The following is a 22163-nucleotide window of genomic DNA, read 5'->3' as shown; positions in this document are numbered from 1 at the left end:
CAATTCAGCCAAAGGTGAACAGCCCAGCAAAAAAGAGCAAGCCTCCGTGCTCTCTCTGCTCTCCAGCTCCCAATCGTCAAGAGGAGCGCGAGCTTTTCACCAAAGCGCTACAGTTCTGGGCAGTGCCAAAACAATAGAAAATTTCTGGTAACAGAATTGCTTTGGAAGGGATCAAGATCATGATCTACAGAATGCCACAAAAGATTCCAAAGTAAGCTCGGCTGCAAAGGCTGCAGCTGCTGCTACGTTGAGTGATTCAGATTGACTACTGGACGCCCGGATGATTCTTAGCCTACGTTTACCGTCTCCAAATCCACATTGCTTACTGCTAATCTACAGGACTACACCGAGTCTTTATGCGTTGGACCTAGTTGTTGATCAGTGGCGGCCGCCGGCGGCCGTCGCCGTTCCACGGTTTCAGCCGATCCGGTCGAGGCTCTCGGCGACGGCGCGCATGCGCGGGCGCATCTCGGGGTCGGGCTCGGTGCAGCCGAGCGCGACGTGGAAGACGGCGAGGACCTGCTTCTTGGCGTGCACCTCACCGAGCAGCGTCGGGTCCACCACCTCCGATAGCGGCCGCTCCTCCTTGAACGCGCGCCGCACCCAGGCCTCCAGGTCCATGCCGCCCTCGCCCTCCGCCGGCTCGCGCCCGGTCACGGCCTCCAGCAGCACGACGCCGAACGCGAACACATCCCCCTTCTGCGTCGCCGCCGCGGCCGGGGCGCCGCCGGGCGCGCGCAGCTCGGGCGCCACGTACGACACGGCTCCGCCGCGGAGCGCGCAGGCGGCGCTGCCGAGCTTCTTGGAGCCGCCGCCCGTGGCGGCCTTGTGCGCGCCGGCGACCAGGCGGGCGAGGCCGAACCCGGACACGTGCGCGCGGAGCTCGTCGTCGAGAAGGATCTTGGAGGACTTGATGCAGCCGTGCACGTACCGCCGCGGGCTGCACTCGTGCAGGTACGCCAGGCCCCGCGCCGCGCCCTGCACGATGGACAGCCTCACGGACCACGGCAATGGCGTCGGCGACGCCGTCGGGCCACCTGAGAGATGGAAGACTCGCCGGCGTTAGCTTTGGATGCAATGCACGGGCAAGAGAAGGCAAGACACGCGACATTGTTACCGTGGAGAGCGGAGTGGAGGGAGCCGTTGGGGAGGTAGTCGTAGATGAGAAGCTTCTCGTCGGGGGCGTAGTAGTATGCGCGGAGGCGGGCGACGTTGGGGTGGCGCGCGCGGCCGATGGCGGCAGCCTCGGCCTCGAACGCGCGGCGGCGGCGCCAGCCGGAGCCGTCGCTGTCGCCGTCGTCGGGCTCGCTGAGGCGGCGGACGGCGACAGCGGGGCCGCGGCCGGGGACGACCCTGTACACAATGCCGCCGCGGCTCTTCCCGACGACGTAGGCGGAGGCCCGCAGCAGCTCCTCCAGCTCCATCCCGAACCCGTCGTCCACCGCGACGAACACCTCACCCTCCTCCCCGCCGCCACTGCGCCGGTCCTCGCTGCCGGCGAGCGTGACCGCCCCGCCCTTCTCCTTCGCCGACTCCTTCTCCTCGTCCCTCGCCGCCGCGGCACACCTCCTCCGGCACTGCCACTGCAGCACGACCCCCGCCACAATGGCCACCACCACAATGACGGCGAGAATGGGCACCGTCGGCGACGACCGCCGCTTCGGCGGCCTCCTCCCCACCTCAGCCGCCGCGCCAGGGTCGCTCATACCGGAGTTCGCCTCGGGGATCCTGGGCTCGTCCTTCACCCCGCCGGCGCACTCGACCTTGAGCGGGAAGCCGCACAGCCGCGGGTTGCCGTCGAACGCTGTGGGGCCCTGGTTGACGAGCGACCCCACCTGCGGGATCTCGCCGGCGAGGTCGTTCCCGCGGAGGTCCAGGCTGACCGCCACGGGAATCCCGCCGTACTCCGGTGGGATCCCGCCGGTGAAGTGGTTGTAGCTGAGGTTGAGCACGCCGGAGAGCCGCGGGAGCCCCGCGATCGCTGGGGGAAGCGACCCGTTGAGCTGGTTCGACGACAGGTCGAGGCGGGCCAGGGAGACCAGCCTCCCAATCCCGGCGGGGACCTGCCCGCAGAGCAGGTTGTGCGCGAGGTCGAGCGCGGCGAGCTTCTGCAGCGCGGCGATGGCGACCGGGATCTGGCCCGAGAGCCGGTTGTAGGGCAGCGAGAGCTCCTGGAGCTCGGACAGCAGCGAGAGCTCGGAGGGGAGGTACCCGGCGAGCGAGGCGTTGGCGAGCTCCAACCCCGCGACGCGGCCCCCGCCGCCGCCGGCGCAGGAGACCCCCGCCCAGCCGCAGGGGTCCGCGTCCGCGTCCCGCCACGTGGCGAGCGCGCCCCCCGGGTCGTCGGACACCGCGAACTTGAGCGCCAGCAGCGCCAGCCCGTCCGTGTTCAGCGCCGCCGCGGACGCCGCCAGCGCCGCCAGCAGCGCCACCGCTACAGCCAGTGCCCGTGGAGCCGCCGCCATTGCGAACGCCGGTCCCGGAGCTGGGAGAAAAACCACGAGTACGAGCACAAATCACAGGGCTGCCATTCCTTGGGACGGACTCCGTGAGCGAGGTCGCAGCAGGCTTGCAGCTGCAGGCAGAGAAGGGGAAGGGGAAGAAGAAGCGGCCAGGCGAGAGCGATAGGGGCGGCGTGGGGTGGGTTTAGGTGACCGAGATTTAGGCATGAAATGACGTGACAGCCCCCAACCGGGGTAGCTGGCTCGGTGCTTCACGCACGGTTTTGTTGGTGATTTCGGGAAGAAGGCAGGGGTATTTTGGGGTTGGCGATTTGAATGCGGTGGGGGCACGGGGAGACGCGCTGGAGGGTGAGGTGGGGCTGGTGGATTCGAAGCTTTTGTTCGGAGAGAGGAGACTTTTGGTGTGCAGTAAAGTTAATCCGAGCGTGTTTGCATGTGGGAAATCTCAAGGATTATAGATGATCCCCAGGACTAATCAACCAATTCTTCCGCTGGTAATAAACGCAAAACGCCACTGGGGCTCTGCTGCGAGGGTTCCAGCAGATGGGGTTGGGGCGCCGCTGACGCTGCGGGGTGGGGCCGGTGGGGGGACCTGGGCGTTCGGTCCGTGTCCGTCCCCGTTCAAAAATCAAACGAGAAGGGCACATGGCGGTTGCGCGAGCTGTCTGACTCCGGATTTGGGAATTGGGAGCGGTGTTTGTTTTTGGATAAAAATACAGCCGGTGTCGTGACGCCATTTGAAATTCGTAGTGAGATGCTCGCAGCTTCAGATCTGAAGCGTGTTTTTTCCACCGTCGTCTAGTTGTGTTCTTTGGGGGTAGAGAGATCGGCAGCCTGTGCGTGCGCCGATGTTTGGCTGGGCCGTGGTGCGGCGCACGGCTGCGCTTGCGCTTGTTGCGACGCGGCATCGGGAGGCGCGGGGGGCGGGAGAGCAGCAGGCCTGTGATTCCCGAACGCGACGGGGGAGGTAGCGCCAGAAGAGAAGGTGGGGAAGCACGCCGCCACGAGCCCACGGCTCGGGGAAGCACCTCGTCGTCGGTAATAAACTCCACCGGCGGCGGCTCTTCTCCGTTCCGCTCCATTTTCCCCGGACAACTACGGCTTCACCCCGCCGGAGTGACCCCCTTGACTGCGCCGTAACTTTGACGGGACAACTACGGTTTCATTGAGCAGGGCAGCAGTAGAGTGCGTACGGCAGAGGACGGGGACCGCCGGCGGAGCTCCGGAGTGGACAGCCGGTTTGGTGGGCGGGCGCCGGGCTAGGTTGCATGCTTTTACTAACCTTTGCATCGCAGGACAAAGTGGACCCGTGCTTTGTTTTGATCCCTTCTAGCTGCGAAATGACTTATAATTTTGATCAAATATAAAATGATTTGGTTCTAAAAAAAATTAAAATAACTTATAATTTCATTTATAATTTGAAACGAAGGGAATAATAATCAATCACGAGGGAGAACATTCCAAATTACATAGTGGTAGAGCCAGTGCGAACAACTTCAGAAGCAAGGATCTAAAATCCAGTCACCTCTCTTCTCTACTATGGATCCTGCCTTGCTGCTGCTGGACGTTAGGGCACATTTGGTGGCCTATACTTCCTCAGCCTGGCCCATGAGCCAGCTCAGTCAGACTCATGGGATGCAGAGATGTTGATAGGTAAATCTGCAACCCATAGTGCTGACTAAGATGTACAGTAGAGTAGCCTTACCCTGCAACAAAGATGTGGTAGAGTTACCACCGTCGGTCTTCTCCCTCTCGCTAAGGGCGGCACTCTGCTACGAGCTGCCGCGGGAGCCTGCCCACCGCACGCCACACGCCCATGCCGTGCAGCTTCTGTAGCGCTTTGAGAATCGTGCGATGCATCCACGTGTCCTGGTCCAACTTACCAAACAGGCTGTGTTGCAGCCCATGGGCTTGGCCCAACGCTTGTCCAGGCTGCCAAACACGTCCTTATTTTCACAGCTTCATATTAGGCAACCTGCTATGTCCTTTCAGCACTCAGCATGTAAGAGTAGTGGGCCTGTTCGCTTCAGCTTATTCAGCCGGCTTATCAACCACCAAACAGTATTTTTCTCTCACAACAAATCAGCCGTTTCAGCTTTTCAGTATCTCTTGCAGTATCAAGTTACCGACTCAATCCGATGAGTCCAGCCGTGCACACGATCAAACCAAACCCCTTCGACAGCAAGCAGCATTGCCTGCAAGAAAAAAAATTTGACAACCGAGTTTTACACGCATCCCTGCAGAGGACACTGACTATAACAAAGCAGCATGAAGATAATCCATAGAGTTGAAAAATGCTATTGTTTCCGTCTAACGTAGACCCGGTGGGTTAATATTTGCTTGCACGAGAATGAGTCTATGATTGAGCTGGAGGACCACACAGGGATCTGTTGCCAATTCAACGATCTGTTGCCAATTCAATTCCAAGACAACTCGTTGTCTGAGGTGTTCTTCACATGCTCATTCCAAACAAAGTATTGGACTTGCTGAAAACCAAAGCATGGTGTTGGTCTTTTTCCCTTGTATGTATACATGCTGTAACTAGTGTACGGTATGATGGGGCCTCTTCTGAGCTCTGACTTCTGGTGTAGTTACAGACGACAGGTTCAATTTTCAGGGTAAAATTCAGCAATCAAACTTCAAAAGCATGTATATCATGTTATAATACACATTCCATTCTTCATTGCAACTTTTTGTTTCAAAATTTTCTCAAAGGTAGGCAGTTAGCATCTGGAATTCTGTATCAACCGATAAAGGGAATATAGATGATATGGAAGGAGAAGAAAAGAAAAGAAAAACTCAAGAAGTGACTGTTCATGAGTCATTTTGAATTATATAACAGCGTTTCTGCTTGGTGATTTGATGCCGTTTCAAGTCCTCATCAAAGCCCATCTTCCACATTCACATGTACAGATGCGTATAGCTTAAATGTTCAGTAAGTGGTATAAACACCAACAAGGTTAGTACTCGGCACCTTAGTAATATCTATTTGCATATGAAGAATGGGAAAGATATCACCCCATGACTTATCGTTTCAATTTTGAACTCGATATTTCTACAGTTTCCGCTTGGAACCAATCTTTGCTGGAATCTGTAGAGCATCATAATGGCCAAAACCATGATATAAGACCTGGATTGGTTCCTCTTTCCCATACTGCTGGCCATATTCCGCAATTGCTATCAGACCACCCGCATCTTCATCGTGCATGTAAACAGTTATCGGCATCCTGTGCACAACATAATAATGTATCATCAGAATGTATTCTAGTGAGCATTATCGGTTGGCACTTGGGGGTTGATAAAGATTTGACATGAGAATAGTGACAAAAGAAACTGCATAGGTTATTGTATAAGGTGGTAATATATGAAGAAAATAGGAGATAGTATTTCCCCCCATACAAATTACAATCAAGTATAGAAAGCAAATGGTCCATATTTTTTCGTCTCAACACTATTCAACTTATGATGACACTGCACTAATAGACATTTGAGATAAGTGTTGGTAAGCTTAAATGTTAGGGATTGCTCCTAACAAAATTTGAAATGCATTTAATAAAATAAAATGCAGCTACTTACTGAAGAACATGGGAAGCCATGAACAATTCTGGTTCACCTCCCCACACATGTGGCTCCCTAATATGCGAAACATATGTATCGAAATCCCCCTCAACGAACCTGCAAATTTTGTATAACAATGTATGTAATAGTTCAGCAATATATCAGCAGCGACCACATATGGTTCAGTTTCATTCTAGACATAGAGGAACAGAGAAAGCGTATTAACTAACCATTCAGTCTCTTCCCGCCTCTTTACAAATTCATCAGCGACCTATTCAATTAGAAAAATACACATGAGCTTATTTCAGGAACTACACTAACAATCAATAACAAAATTAGAATTTCATTTTTTTCCCTAGGCTCTGAAGAATTTAGGATGACCAGTCATCAAGTACAACAATCGCAATGAACCATCCAAGTCATACCATTGCTCTCAATTCATCAGCTAGTTTTCTCTGAAGATCTTCATTAGGTATGGGTCTCCCTGACCTAATGCACGCACCATGAACCACAGAGCGGAATAGACACCTTCCATCTCCAGGAATACCTGGGGGATCCATATAAATCAGTCACAAGCAATGAGGTCAATGCCCATTATTTTATAAAACGAATTGTAACTATGAAGTATAGAAGGCACTGCATAATCCATAAAAGACATTTGTTAAACCAAAAAATGTGGATGCTTCTCACCAGTGACAGAATAATCTGTGTAGACTTTCTTCCCATGAGTTGAACTGGTAGATGAAGATTCGCCGTTGTCTTTGATTCTAATGATAGGAACCTCAGCGCTTGCTAGTCCAGTAACCGAAAAACCAAAGCAAAGTCCACCGGCTACACCTCCTATCTTCTGATGCATACCTTTCCAGTTCCAGCTGATTCTCGATTTTTCTTGTGAAGGCATGTCAAGTTTTACACTTAGACTACCCTCTCTAGTTGACAGTCCACAACGGAATTGTTGGCCCATTAAGCTTACAAAGTACTTCAGACTTTGTGGTTGAGACGATTTCACATGGTAAGCGCTTGACTGCGAGTGCGAGCATTTCCACAAGGCCATATTGTGTGTGAAGCCTCCCTGGAACTGATTAGTATGGGAATGCATGCTTGATCGCCGCAAACAGAGCGCAGGTGAGTAGAGCCGCATCCAGTTAAAGCGCTATTAGCTGCATATTTATGGAGAAATAGCACAGCATGACTTCTTTTTTTGTTGGGAAAAAGGGCAGGAGCACAGCAATATCATTTAAGAAGAAAAGGCAAGCAGGTTCTTACATAGTCTTGATTCGGTATGGATGTTTTAGCCTTCAAATAAGAGAGCATTCTCCAAACTAAAATACCTAGTCCAGTTGACCCCAAATTGTTTAAGCAGCTAGCACACGCAGATCGGCAGCAGCAACATGGTGTCTTCAATCGTAACATTATCCGCAAGACGGCAAACGCATCGGTACTATGAAGACCAACAAGGTTGTGGACTAGATGACTTGCTAAAGAATTGGTACTAGTTACCGTCTTATATGGTGGTTGGCTGCTTAACAACGCAACACCTGTATAGTTATATTCTTTACTTGCCCTCGGACTGGGGTATTTAACTTATGCAGACTTTGGGAAACAAAACATTGGAAGCAAGGGAAGCTAAAGATTGCCGAAACAGTTGCCAGCATTCATATGCCATCACATTGTCGGCGGCTAAACCTTTACAAGGAGACGCGCACAGCCTTAACTGCGATTCAATGTCATCGAATCCACAATGCCGATCCATTACTCTAATCTGAAATGCGACAGACGGATAAACGAAATACAGTAGGATTGCTACCGACGAACAGTGCAGCGCGGAGCCCAAATCAGTTGTAAGAACACGCAGTACCTCCGAATTTGAAGGAATCCAGGGAGAGGAGCTCCAAACGCCGCGAGAGGCGCGGGAGGGGGGACGGCGGCAACACCCGCGCTGCAAGATTAATCCTCCGCCTTTTCCTTGTGCGGTTGGGAAAAGTGGCGGAGGGGTGAAAGGAGGAGTGCTCCGACGACGAGACAGCCGAGACGAGCGGGTTTTGCTTCGAGCCGGGACAATGGCGAGATGGGGGTGGGATCGAAAATGGAGACGGAGATGGAATTACGGCGAGGGAAGGGAGGATGGGAGATGTCAGCTCGGTGGGACGAAGCCGAAAGCGCAAGTTCCAGAGGATTCGCCAATCTACTACTACCCGGAAGTGCGGACCATGCACGGGGCCACACCACAGTACGATCCATGGGCCTGGCCCTTGTGAGTTTTATATTGGGCTATTCTAGCCCGTGAATGAAGCAACCAGCAGATGCTTGGGCCTATTTCTGCCTATGTATCATCATCTCGATGACGCGGGCCTGATTCGATGATTGGGCTGATCATCTTGCGCAGGAGGCTCGTGTTCGCCCAAGTACCTGATGAACGAAGAAGGTTGGTCTTCTGGTCTCCTCTCATTTCCCCTCTCTAGCGAGTTGAGGGCGATTTTCACTCCAGCACCAAATCTGTCGGGTCCTCCCTACCTATGGCGGTCTCGTCGGCATTGTGTGTGTGGTGGGGGACCTGTGGATTGGGTGGCCGTTGTACACATCCTACTCTACTAGATTTGGATTAGGTAGATTAGGGTTAGGGTTGACCATGCCGATGATGCGGTGTGGGTCCGTCTCCCTGTGCTACTGCGGCTCCATTGTGTGATGATGGAGAGGCGGAGAGGATGATGCCATCTCGAGCTTCGGCATGGGCTCCTCCGACATCTCCGGCGGTTTCCCGACATCGCGAGTGGTGGCAACATCAGGTTCTTCTATCCCTTCCTCGTCTCTGTCAACGTTGGCGGAAGATTAGGGAGGTAGGTCTACCAACTTGTTGAGAAACTAGGTTGGGCTTTTGTTTCCACCTTTTTTTGATGGTTCTGCTCCCCTTCGGGGTTTGTCGTTGTTTGATGAGCTGGGATCTCTGGCGGTTCTTGAGGCGTCAGATTCCTCGTTGTCTGGCGATGTGATGGCCAATGGTCATCTTCTTCAACTGGGTCATTCAGCGTTACAAAGTAGGGCGTGTTTGATGGGCTGCTCAAGACGGCAACAAAAAACTATATTCCTTCGTGGGGGAGGAGGTCGGCTTCAAGCTGGGTGCTCCGGCCGCCGGTGGTGAGGAAGACAGGAGGAACTTACAAGGACTTAGTTGTAATATTCTTTTCTTTCAAGAGTATCTCTGTAAGATTTGAGATGTAACAAAAAAAAATATACGTGAAATATATACCCGATTTCTAAAAAAAATACCTCACGAAGAAGAAAGGCGGGGACACAGTGCTGCAAAACGTGTCCTGATTGCCTGCCCCCACACTAACCAACATGGCATCACACTCCTGGAGCCCGTCAAGATCGCCGTGGATGCTCCCTGATGGAACCTGTCCGAACCCTCGGTCCACTCAAGGTTCCAGATCAAATCTCAGAGGCCGAAGCATCCACAGGCTCCTCTGCTCTGTGATGGTGCTGACACCACCTCCTGTGTTGGACTCTCCATTAAGCAGAGAATCCAAGCGCCGAATCGAGGAAATTGACGGAAATAGAGCCCCAGGAGTGTGCCATGCTTCATGTGTCCGCATCATTACATTACATTAAAGAAACGCGTCTCGAAGCTTGGAGTACATGTGTTCCAAAGCAAAGCTACGCCTGTAGTACCTACCGCCATCTGCAGTCGACCATCTCTCAGCTTTGGCAAAGGAGGCGTGTGAATGAAACGCTCGTACGCGAAGGGGATCGAATATCGATGCGATGCGTCCATGTCCATGCACCGCGTTTTTACGGCGACGGGTGTACGGCCCACCGCCGCATTGACGGCAGCCGGCACGTGGTCAATCCGCGCTCGCACAGTCTGATTACCATTTACTACCACCCTAGCTTGAGCTCTGTTCTGATTCTTCAAAAAAAAAAAAAGCTTGACCTCTGTTCTACTGTGTTAGTAACAACAACTTATGTTTTGAAAAAAAAAAACTTAAGCTTGTTCGCGCAATGATCCGTGTTGATTTTTGCACGTAGCCAAGGTCTTGAGTCCTGACGATTATCCTTGGCTTGAGGCATTCCATAGGCGCTGCATCTGCCTGTGTCGTCGCCAGGGCGTGGCAAAGGCAGACCCACCATGCATGCCCTCGAAAGTTCCCCGTCCGCCTCCGCCACCCTGTGTGCTCCCGTCAGCCCGTCACGGACATATATACGTGCAGCGAACCCGTCCATGTGCGCGGTTACGTGCTGTGCCGCCCGGGCCGGCTGCCGGCCATCCTCCGACGCGACGCGGCATCTATCCATACGCACAGCGGCGAGAAGGGCGAGCACATGCCTTGCCGGGTGCCGATCGGTCCCTCTCCCTCCCCTCGCCGTCCGCCACTCCGCGCTCTCGCGTGCGCCGCGACGCAACCTCGCCGCGCACCACTGCATGCATGCACAGCGTCCAACGAACCCAACCGAGGGGCGTCGCGCGCGAGCCCGGGGACGTGGTCCTGGACTCTCTCCTCGTGACCGACGGAGATCCCGACCTGGATGGGCCGCCACGCTCGACGCTGACGCTGCCATGAGTGGCAGATTTGAGTGGGGTGCGGGGATGCCATGCATGATCGGCTCCGGCGACGGATCCTCCTCCCTCTGCCCGGTCGAGATCCAAACGGCTCCAGCATTCAATCTAGTTTGGTGCGGGCAGATCGTGCCATCATTTGCCCAGGCCCCCCCTCCTCATCGCTCTTCACTCTTCACTGCGTTGAGCTGCGAACACAGTAGCGCGCGCCTGCAGCCTGCACAAGCTGACGCTCTGTGGCGAACGCACATATACGCACTTGTGGGTTTGTGGCAAGGGGATAAAGGCGCCTCGCCGCCGGTAGCTCCAGGCACGTGCCCTGCAGACACACTTGCTCCCAGCTTGCCTCTTTTACCCTTGGAAATGGAAGTTCACAGCATGTAAATCTGCCGATCACTGCTAAGCTACGCGTAAACCACTGAACCAGTGGGTAGAACGGCAACTTTTGGTCCATGATGAATTTTAGGAGGTTTTAGGAGGGGGTGAAACTTCTAAAAAAATTGAAGCCTCCTAAAACTTTTAGTCATAGTGTTTGGCTCTTTAGTCACTTTTTAGGAGCTAAAATTTTAGGAGGGTGGAAACATACAGGCTCTTTGTCACCTACGATTTCTCTCACAAACTCACCATGGCAGTTGGCAGCGGCTCAAAATTGGGTCTGGCTTTAAAGAAGCACCGATAACGAACGCGCTTACCGGAGGGCAAGAGGGTCAATCCAACGCTCCGCCAGCCTCTACTAATCTCTTCCGCTCAGCGAGCTCGCCACTCGGCACTGTCGTCCACTCGAGCCAAAGCCAAACAAAGCAATGGCAACGTCATCTCCCGCCGTCGCCACGGCGCTCCTCTTGCTGGCCGCCGTGCTCGCCCCGCTCGCCGCCGCGGCGGCGGCGTGCTCGGCGGCGGACCGCGACGCGCTGCTGTCGATCCGCGCGGCGCTGTCGGAGGCGCGGCTGGGCGTGTTCTCGTCGTGGTCGGGCGCGGACTGCTGCGCCGGGTGGTACGGCGTGGCGTGCGACCCCACCGACGGCCGCGTCGCCGACCTCACCCTCCGCGGCGAGGCCGAGGACGCGGTGATGGCCCCCGCGGGGCGGCCCGCGTCGGGGGTCATGTCCGGGTACGTCTCCGACGCCGTGTGCCGCCTGGGCCGCCTCTCCTCGCTCGTGCTCGCCGACTGGAAGCAGATCTCCGGGCCCATCCCGTCCTGCGTCGCCACGGACCTACCCTACCTCCGCATCCTCGAGCTACCCGGCAACCGCCTCACCGGCGGGATCCCGCCAGCCGTCGGCAGCCTCTCCCGCCTCACCGTGCTCAACCTCGCCGACAACCAGCTCACCGGCGCCGTCCCGGGGTCCATCACCTCCCTCGCCTCCCTCAAGCACCTCGACCTCGCCAACAACCAGCTCACCGGCCGCGTCCCCGCCGACCTCGGCAAGCTCGTCATGCTCAGCCGCGCGCTGCTCGGCCGGAACCGGCTGTCGGGTCCCATCCCGGCGTCGGTGTCGTCCATGCCCCGGCTCGCCGACCTCGACCTCTCCGAGAACCAGCTCACCGGCGCGATCCCGGGCGGCCTCGGCTCCGCCCACGTGCTCACGTCGCTGTACCTCGGCGGCAACCGGCTGTCGGGGGGGATCCCGGCGAGCCTGCTCCGGAACAGCGGGCTCGGGATCCTGAACCTGAGCCAGAACGCCCTGGAGGGCGCCGTCCCGGACGTGTTCACGCCGCAGTCCTACTTCATGCTGCTGGACCTGTCGCGGAACCGGCTCAGCGGCGGCGTGCCGAGGTCGCTGGCGTCGGCGGCCTACGTGGGGCACCTCGACCTCAGCCACAACCGGCTCTGCGGTGCCATCCCCGCCGGCCCGCCCTTCAACCACTTCGACGCCGAGTCGTTCGGCGGCAACAGCTGCCTCTGCGGCGGGCCGCTCGGCAAGTGCACGTGAGGTTACCAGCCGCCGGCGTCCTGCCGGCTGGCCGGGTCGATCAGAGCCGGACGGACACGCCTGCTCTGTGCTACCTGCTACGTATACAGTGTGTGACGTGGTATACCGTGCACGACGCGTAACAAACTTTTTTACGTCCGCGTGACGGCGCACGTACGTTGTGTATCGTACGTGCGGCGAGGTTAATTGATTAACCTGGGTAATCGTATAGGTTTGGGTACAGATGACGACAGCTTTTGGCGTTGTGGTGTGATGAGGGGAAGTTAAAACGAGTGAGGAAAAGGGAAATATGTGTGCTTTCCTCCTTTGATTTCTTCCTCTTTAGTTCTGTGATTTCTCTTTGCTTAAAGCTTGGGTGCTTAAAGCTTGGGTCTGTACAAGTGTCAGAAGCAGAAAGATCAAAGAGGTGCTGAGAGCTTGTTTGTGAAGTTGTGTGCGAAATTGTGGATAACGTTAGCTGTGCATGGCTTTGAGTTCTAATTAAACAGTGGATGATGGGGGCAACTGTCGACTGTCAGTGTCGACTATGACCAGTTAGATTATCCAAGTATGTACTATAGTGCCATGCTTGGACATCCAGCACATGTTTCTAATCTAACATAGGATCACGGTTGCGCACACGCAACCGCTCGCGTCCCGGCCGGCCGGCCAAACCCAAGCCGCTGCCTCCTCCTCCCTACCCGCTTCCCTCCGTCGCGCTGCCGCTCGAGCGGGCCTCTGCAAGCTCGACGGTAGTGGTGCGGCCTTCTTCCCGCGCCTTGGGTGATTCGCGGTGGCGCGGACGTCCCAGCCACCTAAGGTGCTCGCTGACACGAGCGGCCTTTGCCGTGGCGTTGGTGGGTGGCCACGGATCCGGCGCTGCCTCGGTTGGATCTGATGGCCACGCACCCGAGGCGAGCGAGCACGGAGGTGATGGCGGTCGCGGTGCGGCGGGCCAAGGTGGCGGCGCTTTGGAGCTACGAGGGACGTGGCGGCCGCGAGGTTTGAGGCACGACGACAGCGACCGGAGTGGATTCGGGGCCTCCGCTGCTGGATCCGGACCCCTCGATGGTGGATCCGTCGCCTGCGGTGGCACTTGAGACTTCTCCCGGCGCAGCGGCGTCCAGGCGCGAGGAGGCCGTGCGCGGTGGTGGCAGACACGGGGCGACGAGGCCGCGCGGCGGGGGCCAGCGCGGGCCGACGAGGCCGAGCGGCGGTAGGTCAGCACTTCGTGGAGTTGGTGCGTGGCGCGAGGAGGCGGCACCGAGGTGCGTGGAAGGCTACCAGCACGGACCACGGAGGCGCGTTGGCGGCAGCACGTGCAGGCTGCCGGGCACGAGGGTGTGCGACGAAGGTGCGGCTGGGAGGAGGTAGCGAGATGGCCGAGTGGCGGCACAGTGGCGGCGTCGCCCTCGAGTGGGCTTCCGTGGCTGCGGTCTTGGGTTTGCTGTGTTGTGAGCATGCAGATAGGGATGGAATTCTTCGGGCGAAAGCCTCCGCCGGCGATCCTGTTGGCGGCGATGGCGACGGCGCCCTAGGCCATCGTTCTCCCTATTGGGAGCGTCATCTTGGAGCCCATCTCTGTTGCGCGGGGTTCTCTGGGTGAAAATCCTATCCTGATTCTGGACGAGCGACGGCAGCGCCATTGGCATCATCACCTCCTTGGAGGCGTTGTCTCTAGACACCCACCTTAACTTGTAGCATTACTGGTGATGCCATTGGTGATGGGAGGTTGCAGCCGGTGGCGGCGTGAAAGGATTAGGATGTCGACTAGAGGGGGATAAATAATCGAACCTGAAAAATTTTACAACTTCGAACAAGTTTATCAGTGACTTTCGGAAATTTTTGGAGATTATTTCGGAAATTGCAAAACTTAATTCCGAAACTTTCGGAATTTTCGGAGAAATCTTTGGATTTTTTCGGAGAATGACAGATTTGAACTACAATTTCAAGGTAAACTTGCTGAAAAGTAAATCAACGAATATAGGTTATGCAACAGGTTGTTCTAAGCCTTTGGCACGAGATAGCACAGCTGAAAACTTGCTAGAAAAGTAGATCAAACTCAAACCCTAGAAATATGTTCTATGCTTGAATATGAACGAATTTAAGAACAAGCACAAGAAACACAAGGATTTGTTTCTCGGAGTTCAGCTTCACACCTTGAAGCATACGTCTCCGTTGAGGACCCACGAAGGGTGGCCTTTTCACTCCTAAGCCACTTTCCTCCCTCTACCGACCACAAAGATCAAGCTAGAGTCACTTACTAAATAGTCGGGGTAATACAAACTTCCCAAGGCAGCCACAATGCTTGGATGCTCAACCGGGTAACGCCTAGCCGGCTAGGAGCTTGAAGCTCCAAGAGTAACAAACGCGAAATCTCCAGCTTGACGAAGAACAAAGTACTCAAGAGATGGAGATTCAACTCACTAGCACTCTCCGTTGCTCTCTCTTAAATTCCTCCTCAAATCCCCACCAAATCTCACAAAGAATGCCAAAGGGGAGCAAAGAGGGGAGTTAGAAGCTTTTCTGAAGTTCAGCACAGTGAGAAGTCAAGGGAGCTTTTGTGGGAGGGGGTGAGGGGGTATTTATACCCCTTCACCCCGAAACTAGCCATTGGGGGGTTAAGTTCCGGAATGAATCTTCCGAAAAACTTTCCGGTGAAATCCGGACCTCCGGAACTTCTCCGAAAACTCTGTAGCTTTCGGAAGATTCCGGAGATTTTCTGGAAAATTCCGGAACTCTCAAGTTAGCACCATTCTAAGTAACCTCATGTGATGTGCAGGTGCAAAGATGTCTCTCATAGGTTTGTTAGGACATTTTTCAACGTAAAGATCAGAGATTTCGCATCCCTCTCAATAGTGCAGCATTTCTATACTCAAATTCAAACTGAAAATAAATTTAGTTTTCAAGGTATGCCGTTTATTTATTCATTTCCTTTTGAGGGGTCCATCACAAGTGCTTCATGACCAATAATCCTTTTTAACCTGCTTATGCACTTGAAACCTTGTTATATATTTAAGCTTGCATCATTAAATCATCAAAAACCACTAAAGGGGGCTAAGATACTCTTAATGGCGGTTTCGCCACGACGGGCTAGCGGCGCGGCATGGCAACTTAGTGCAGGATGCCAAGCTTAACTAGGGTTGCCGAATTCACATGGAGGCGATCACAATTATGGTGGCGGCTAGGGGTTGTCGCATGGGTGTCGGTTTGGCTGCTTGCAGCAGACCGTGGCGACTGGCATTGCTTGGCGGCTATTAGTGTGGCGTGGGACTGCGTCGGAACACGGTGCTTACAACAACGACATCATGAAACGACTAGACTTGCAGCAGATTGCAGCGGGTTGCTTAGCCTTGCTGGGCTGCTCCGGTGCGGTATACCGTCGGAAGATGGCGCAAGCGACTTCCTTGGCATGCTGGCATGGCGGCGGAGGGCTTATACACGGGTGAAGCAACAAGGCGAAGTCGATCTGTGGTGGTGGTTTGGCTGTTTGATGGAGACATTGGGAAGTGGGGCAACATTGCTCATCATTCTGATGGCGACATAAGAAACAGATCCACGACTTGGAGTACTGTGGCGGACGTGGCGAGACCCCCACGCGCGGTGATTCTTGAGGTGATGAGTGGAGTCCAACGGCCGAAGTGGCGAGGCCCCCACGCCTTTGTGTTTTTTGCGGTGGCGACTGCGAGGCAGCCTGCGAGAGGTCTTTTAGCGGTATCACTCTATCGGGTGGACTGTGGTGTTGCAGCGGCACCACGTCGCTGGGTCCTGCATGGCGGTGGCCTTCTCGGTGCGGTGCGATCTGTTTCTCTCGGTTTCCTATTGACGTAGGGCCACACATGGAGGTTTCGGCGACTACTTGAGCGTGCAAAATGTTGGTGGGTGCAGCGGTAAGGCTTCGGTTCTGCCGCCATTGTCGAGTGGAGTGATGCAACCACGTTGATATCCCAATCCAACCGACTGATGTGTTGTTAAGTTGATTTGAGTGCGTTGACGTGGTGCGGTATGATTGTGTTGCTTTTTTTTTTCCATTTGTTGTTTCACCTAATTTGAGCTTCATCTTTTTTTTAATGTAATTGACAGCTTTGCTGATTTGTCTAAAAAATAATCTAGCATAGTACCCTGCATTACAGTCTACAGAAATCGGCAGGTGGGGCCTGCAGCAATGCATGGAGATTATATTACCGACAAAGAAAATTCATCATATGGATCCATGAATGAATTATGAGAATCACCTGAGTATGATGATTTGTCGTGTCCGTCCGTCAGACCGTCACTACTCCCACTACACTCACCAGTTAATGCAGCCCTGTTTCCGGGCCCGTTCTTCCCTCCTCGTTGCTCTGCCCTTGTCCGTCCGTCATTACGTTTCACCGGATCTAGTGGCTACTGCGTGCTCCATTAATGGCTAAATGCTGCCATTCTACTCCACAAGCGTACTACTACTATTCTGTTTTCTCAGATGACGGAGCACTCCACCTAGTATTTCCTTCCACCGTAAATATAAAATGAGTGAAATGCACGGTATCTTCATACTAATCGTTCTCATATTTTTTTTATCCAGGTCGATGATCTTTCAAAGGGACTTCCTAAGTGGTTTTATTTCAAGAGTGAATTCAAGTCCATAGTTAGACCTCAAGTACACTTTGAATGTACTACTTGAGCTGGAAAGAAAGCAAACCACAAACAAAATCCTACAAGCAAAACGTATCAGATTTAGGCAAAAACAAAATAGAAAATTCATCTCCCGTGGGCTAAAACTAAAAAACAAGGCTCATGAAACCAGAAAAAGGCTTTAATTTTAACGTAATGGCAATTGGCAACATAACTTTTATCCAAGTCACACACATAAATTTCCGTTTAAAGTGGCCTGGTATCCTTTTAAGCAAATGGATATCTTTGATAATTGATATGCGCATCATTCCTGAAGTCAATAGTCGTTTCCAGTCCAGCCCAATTCGGATCAATCAACTGGGCTTCTCCCATATAACTTCGGCGCAGCACGGCCGACAAACTTGCAGCGCGCATCTGGACATGTAATCCAGTGTGTGTGCTGGGCAACTCTGAGCAAGAAAGTACACTTGTGTCTGCACTGCCCTTTTGCAACTCAAGTATGGGAACGGATCAGAGATGGGTCCAATGGCAGAATTCAGCTGCCAAATCGGCGCGTTTTTGAAGGGCAAGCAGCAGCGACACCATTGCAAGTTGAAGGCTACATCAAGGAGGAAATTGGACTGCGCCATCGTGCATGCGGCAGTCCGGATGTATCTTAGTTTCTTTAATGTTTAAACTGTTATTTCAAGCTCCGAGTAATATAGTTTATTTATGTAATCAAGCACTTGTAATCTGGAACTTCTTCTCCTGCTTGGATGACACGGCAGTACTCCTGCCCTCACGTTAAAAAAAAAAACTTCGGCACAGTCCAGCCCAATTCACTTCTCAAGGCCCACATATGCAAAGCTGCAGTCCACTCCGGCCTCTCTTCTCCCTTCCCCTTCTCCACCACTCCCACCGGCCACAGCACAGCTTCTCTCCATTTCCTCAAACCTCGCAGGCGACGCACCCCACCGGCGACATCGATGCGGGCGATCTCGACGGCCGCGGCGGCGGCGGGCGGCATGCTGCGCGCGCGGCTCCGCTCCGCGTCACGCGTGCGCGGTGGCGGCGAGGGCGCGGGCCGGTGGACGACGCCGGGGCACGAGGAGCGGCCCAAGGGGTACCTCTTCAACCGCCCGCCGCCGCCGCCGGGGGAGTCGCGGGAGTGGGAGGACTGGGAGCTTCCCTGCTACGTAACCTCCTTCCTCACCGTCGTCATACTCGGCGTCGGCCTCAACGCCAAGCCGGACCTCACAATCGAGACCTGGGCGCACCAGAAGGCGCTCGAGCGCCTCCAGCAGCAGGAGCTGGCCGGTGCCGGTGCCGCGAGCGATGGAGACGCCGAGTGATCCGCTGGTCAGATCATCTTGGACCCTAGATTTTTCTGATTATCTGTTTGTGTCGGTTCCAATAAGACTGTCTGTACTATGATGTATGTCATATGAGATCCAAAAATGGATGGACATGGCCATATATGTAGCCCTGTTGATGTTTTTCACTGGCAAACTTATGGTGCTGAGTCTTTGCTACTTGTTGCACAACTGTGGACACGCTATACACTTTGAATGTTTTGCATCTGTATTCTCTGCACGTGCTTGTTGCAGTGAAATTGTTCATGGCTATAATTACATGTATCACGTGGTATGTTTTGTATGCACACTTCCTTAGCGAACATGCCATTGATTCCAATGTGAGAAATTATGTGGTATACTTTGTCTGAAATGAAAGTATCTATATACCACATGTGCCCGGATTTTTCATTTCAGAAACCCAATGCTCTATAGATGCTTTGCAAGTCACAGTAGATCATACGCAATATTACTATGTGCTGAAGGCATTGCTAGTTTTAGAAATAATTTGGTTAAATAAAAATTACTTGCAAATGGGAGCGATTTTGTAATAGATTTTCTCCAAACACAACCGTTGCGACACAGTATAATCGAGTTTAGATGATAATGTGAGCTGTGAGGTTTGGATAATTGTTGTGTCAAATAGACAAATATGCCATTGGTTATGGAAGTGGTTGGAAGTCACACTTACATTACTATGTGTCGATGATGAATATCTCTCAATCTGGGTCTTTAGAGGAGATTGCCCCCCAAACTATAGCTCTTCAAATCTGGGTCTGTATTCCGTAACAGCTTCCTTTCTGCTGGATATAGTATTATATTATACTCCTCGTGGTTGAATTTATGAAAACAGGCATCCTTTCTGCTGGATGTAGCATACTCCTTGAAGTTAAATTTGTGAAAGTGAGGAGTAAATTACTAGAACAATGCCTAACCTAGGACCATGTATTTTGTTATTGTTAACTATTTACGTGTTTGGAACTATATGCATTCAGGTGTCAAGGTAAATGTGACTTTGCAATTGTTACAAGTTTGGCTTGCCCATAATCATGGTTAAGAGCACTGAGAAATCTGTATGACTAAGAAGGGACAATGACTTGGCAGTTTCCAGCAGCAGTCCCAGTTCTGGTGGTAGCATTCACTCACATGTCTTGTTATGCCTGATTGCTGGCAATGAGCTCCTGGTGACAAGGCACAACACCTCACAAAAAGAGCAATAGTCAATTTTGATCTTAATGAAATAATTTTTCAAAGGGGATGGACTTCAATGATAGTTTTTCTTTTGAAAGTAGCCCAGATTTGAGCTCCTCTATCACTTGGAACAGATAGAGCAGAGCCTTTATAATTGGCATCAACTGGATCCACAAAACTAGATACTGGAGTCACTAGTCATTGTTCCCAATTGTCATAGAACTACAGAAAGCTTCCTCTTTGAATTCTGTTATCTTTGGACTTTGGTGCTTTGCTCTTCTGCACACCTCCATGCATCCATGTGTTCCATGGGCATGACTGAGAACAGCTTATCTCGTCCCACACTGCTGAATGGTCCAGAGTCCAGATAATTAATCAATCCCTCACATGGCATCAATTAAGCTAACTCTTAACGTATATTGCCCCATCTGATTCATCTGTAGCAGTCTTCACTTAAATAATTCCATGAAACTACTACTGCCCAATTCTATGGCCTGTGTTTGAGAACCTTTGTATGAAAGAGGCAAGGACTTCTCTGTTCTAGTTTAGGTATCTTTGTGAAAAGACAACCTGTCAATCTTTTCAGCTAAGCAGGTAAGTTTTATACTCCTGCCAGAGTGTCATTGTGGCCTGTGGGATACATGCAGTCAAACGTTTTGGACTTTTGCTGAGAATACATCTGTTAATACTAAAATTATACACTTGAAAATAAAGTGTAGATTTGTCATTCCTCTTGAAAAAAACATTTGTATATTGCTGTCTACTAGTTTTTTATATATTTTTTCTTATAATATATTACAATGTAAATTAGGCATCATAGTTGTGTTTGAGATACCACAAAACAACACTCTTGTGCATTTGGAAGGAGTACTACCTAGCAATTTCTGGCCTATATCTGACAATCTCATCACATGAGAAATTCTGCGCATTTTTCTGTCAACCTTTCCTTGGGGTATCTATGCTTACCTTCATAAACCACCTATAACAATTATTTCAGTGTTGTTCTTAGGGTCTGTCTGTTTATGAGGAAAAGCTCCTGAGTGTCAAAAGCTGGTCTATGTTAAATATGCTTTGGACCAACCATTGTAACAATGGTGCATCCACCCTGCCAGTTTGAATTTTTCTTTGGCCCAGCTAGGTTTACAAAAATTTGGAAAGATCCATGTCATAGTCTTGGCCCAGCTAGACTCTATGGACATGCTCAGGCTAAGTTTGGATGCCTTGAGAAACTAACCCAGTTATGATTGTTTATATCAGGGCATCATTGGTTATGCCTCCTAGCTAAGGTTATCCACTTGAACCATGTTAAAATATGTATTATATAACTTTCTTTTAGGCCTTCACATGCAAGTGATACCCTTAACCAAACACCGGGTACCAAAAAGCTAAAAGGAATAACCAAGTTATGCAAACTGGCACATGATGTGTTACTAACGATCGCTTGTCATGTACTTATTTTACATCTGCTCAGTCTCATGCTTGATGCAAAGCAGTAAAGGCATGGGTGGTTGCTTTTTGTACTGTGCGAACTGAAAATGTTATTGAATTTCACAGTTCACTGTTGCATCTTCTTTCAGTTCTTTAATCATGCATTGAATACCTCAAGGAGATAGGATTGATGTGTAAAACTACATCCTTCATTTTTTAGCAATTACGATCACACACTTGAGCATCATGTGGTTTGCTGTGGTTTAAATAGTTGTCACCATCTTTACCAGCAAAAGGCATTTTTATTCCATTGCTGCAGCTTTTGATGTCCAAGCATGCATTGCTCCTGGTCACTGTATATGATTACCTCTGTAAGGTCCCTTGCTGCTGCAGCAGCTTTAGTCACGAGAACTTCTTACCTCTGGAGTCATATAAGCCTGCTTAGTTTCCATGAATGCTTTATTTATGATTTGACATGTGAAATGAAAAAGGTTGATATTTGGTTAATGCTCCAGACTATGCTGAAGTTGTGCCAACCACAATGGTAAATGAATTCAAGGAAGCTCCTTCACCAAAATTGTCCAGATTCTTATAATTGCCACTCTCTTGATAAAAGCGAACCAAACAAATTTGATATACCAGTGGAACAAGAACCCATGTTAATTTCCCTATTCTGTTGACTCCTAAATAAAAGTAAGGAACATGATCTATTGCCATTTGTGGGGGACCATAGGATGCACATGAACCAGTGGTTAATTGTTTAATGTCTAAAGTTGTTAATTTCAAATTGGTAACAGGACTATTTTATTTGCTTACATTCCGTTAGGTAACAAGCAGGTTACTAATAACTTAGATTGCAACACAAATCTTCATACTGTAAGTTTAACCATACTTTTCAGTTATAACCTGAGAGAATCTAAATATTGTTAACTAGCGTTTCTGATGCACAGTACTGTCAAGTAACTGTTGGGAGTTGATTTCATTGAATTTCTGGTCTACCAAATAAAGACCTGTCACTTGTTTGTTGTTTCTTAACGTTACAGTCTACTAACCTTAGTCTCTGAGGCAGCTTGTTTATCCTTTGATGTAGATTTGTTCTCCATGCATTTTA

The 22163-nt window shown here is 51.7% G+C and overlaps 4 protein-coding genes across 5 annotated transcripts; 2 read left to right on the top strand and 2 right to left on the bottom strand.

The window, feature by feature from the left end:
* Positions 1-134: 134 nt before the first annotated feature.
* On the bottom strand, positions 135-2630 carry LOC101776946 (receptor protein kinase-like protein ZAR1). Its single transcript, XM_004973808.2, has 2 exons — positions 1118-2630; positions 135-1037 (listed from the first exon to the last, which is right to left on the bottom strand). The coding sequence occupies exons 1-2, from the start codon at positions 2463-2465 to the stop codon at positions 418-420; spliced, it is 1968 nt and encodes a 655-aa protein (XP_004973865.1). The 5' UTR covers positions 2466-2630; the 3' UTR covers positions 135-417.
* Positions 2631-5255: 2625 nt separating this feature from the next.
* On the bottom strand, positions 5256-8177 carry LOC101775994 (OTU domain-containing protein At3g57810). 2 transcript variants are annotated; one of them, XM_004973806.3, is made up of 6 exons: positions 7287-8177; positions 6711-7180; positions 6446-6567; positions 6251-6291; positions 6039-6137; positions 5256-5689 (listed from the first exon to the last, which is right to left on the bottom strand). In XM_004973806.3, the coding sequence occupies exons 2-6, from the start codon at positions 7159-7161 to the stop codon at positions 5518-5520; spliced, it is 885 nt and encodes a 294-aa protein (XP_004973863.1). In that variant the 5' UTR covers positions 7162-7180; positions 7287-8177; the 3' UTR covers positions 5256-5517. The 2 variants fall into 2 exon arrangements, with proteins under 2 accessions (XP_004973863.1, XP_004973864.1); XM_004973807.2 differs by having other exon boundaries at positions 7879-8177.
* A 3098-nt stretch (positions 8178-11275) lies between these two features.
* On the top strand, positions 11276-12937 carry LOC101775587 (DNA damage-repair/toleration protein DRT100). Its single transcript, XM_004973804.3, has one exon. It carries the CDS (start codon positions 11379-11381, stop codon positions 12507-12509), a length of 1131 nt encoding a protein of 376 aa, XP_004973861.1. The 5' UTR covers positions 11276-11378; the 3' UTR covers positions 12510-12937.
* Positions 12938-17976: 5039 nt separating this feature from the next.
* LOC101775188 lies at positions 17977-18737 on the top strand. The gene has a single exon (XM_004973803.4). The coding sequence runs from the start codon at positions 18068-18070 to the stop codon at positions 18431-18433; it is 366 nt and encodes a 121-aa protein (XP_004973860.3). The 5' UTR covers positions 17977-18067; the 3' UTR covers positions 18434-18737.
* The last annotated feature ends 3426 nt before the right edge of the window (positions 18738-22163 follow it).

Source organism: Setaria italica, chromosome VI (assembly GCF_000263155.2).
Source record: "Setaria italica strain Yugu1 chromosome VI, Setaria_italica_v2.0, whole genome shotgun sequence".
Taxonomy (NCBI): domain Eukaryota; kingdom Viridiplantae; phylum Streptophyta; class Magnoliopsida; order Poales; family Poaceae; genus Setaria; species Setaria italica.
This window is presented reverse-complemented; position numbering and strand designations above follow the sequence as displayed.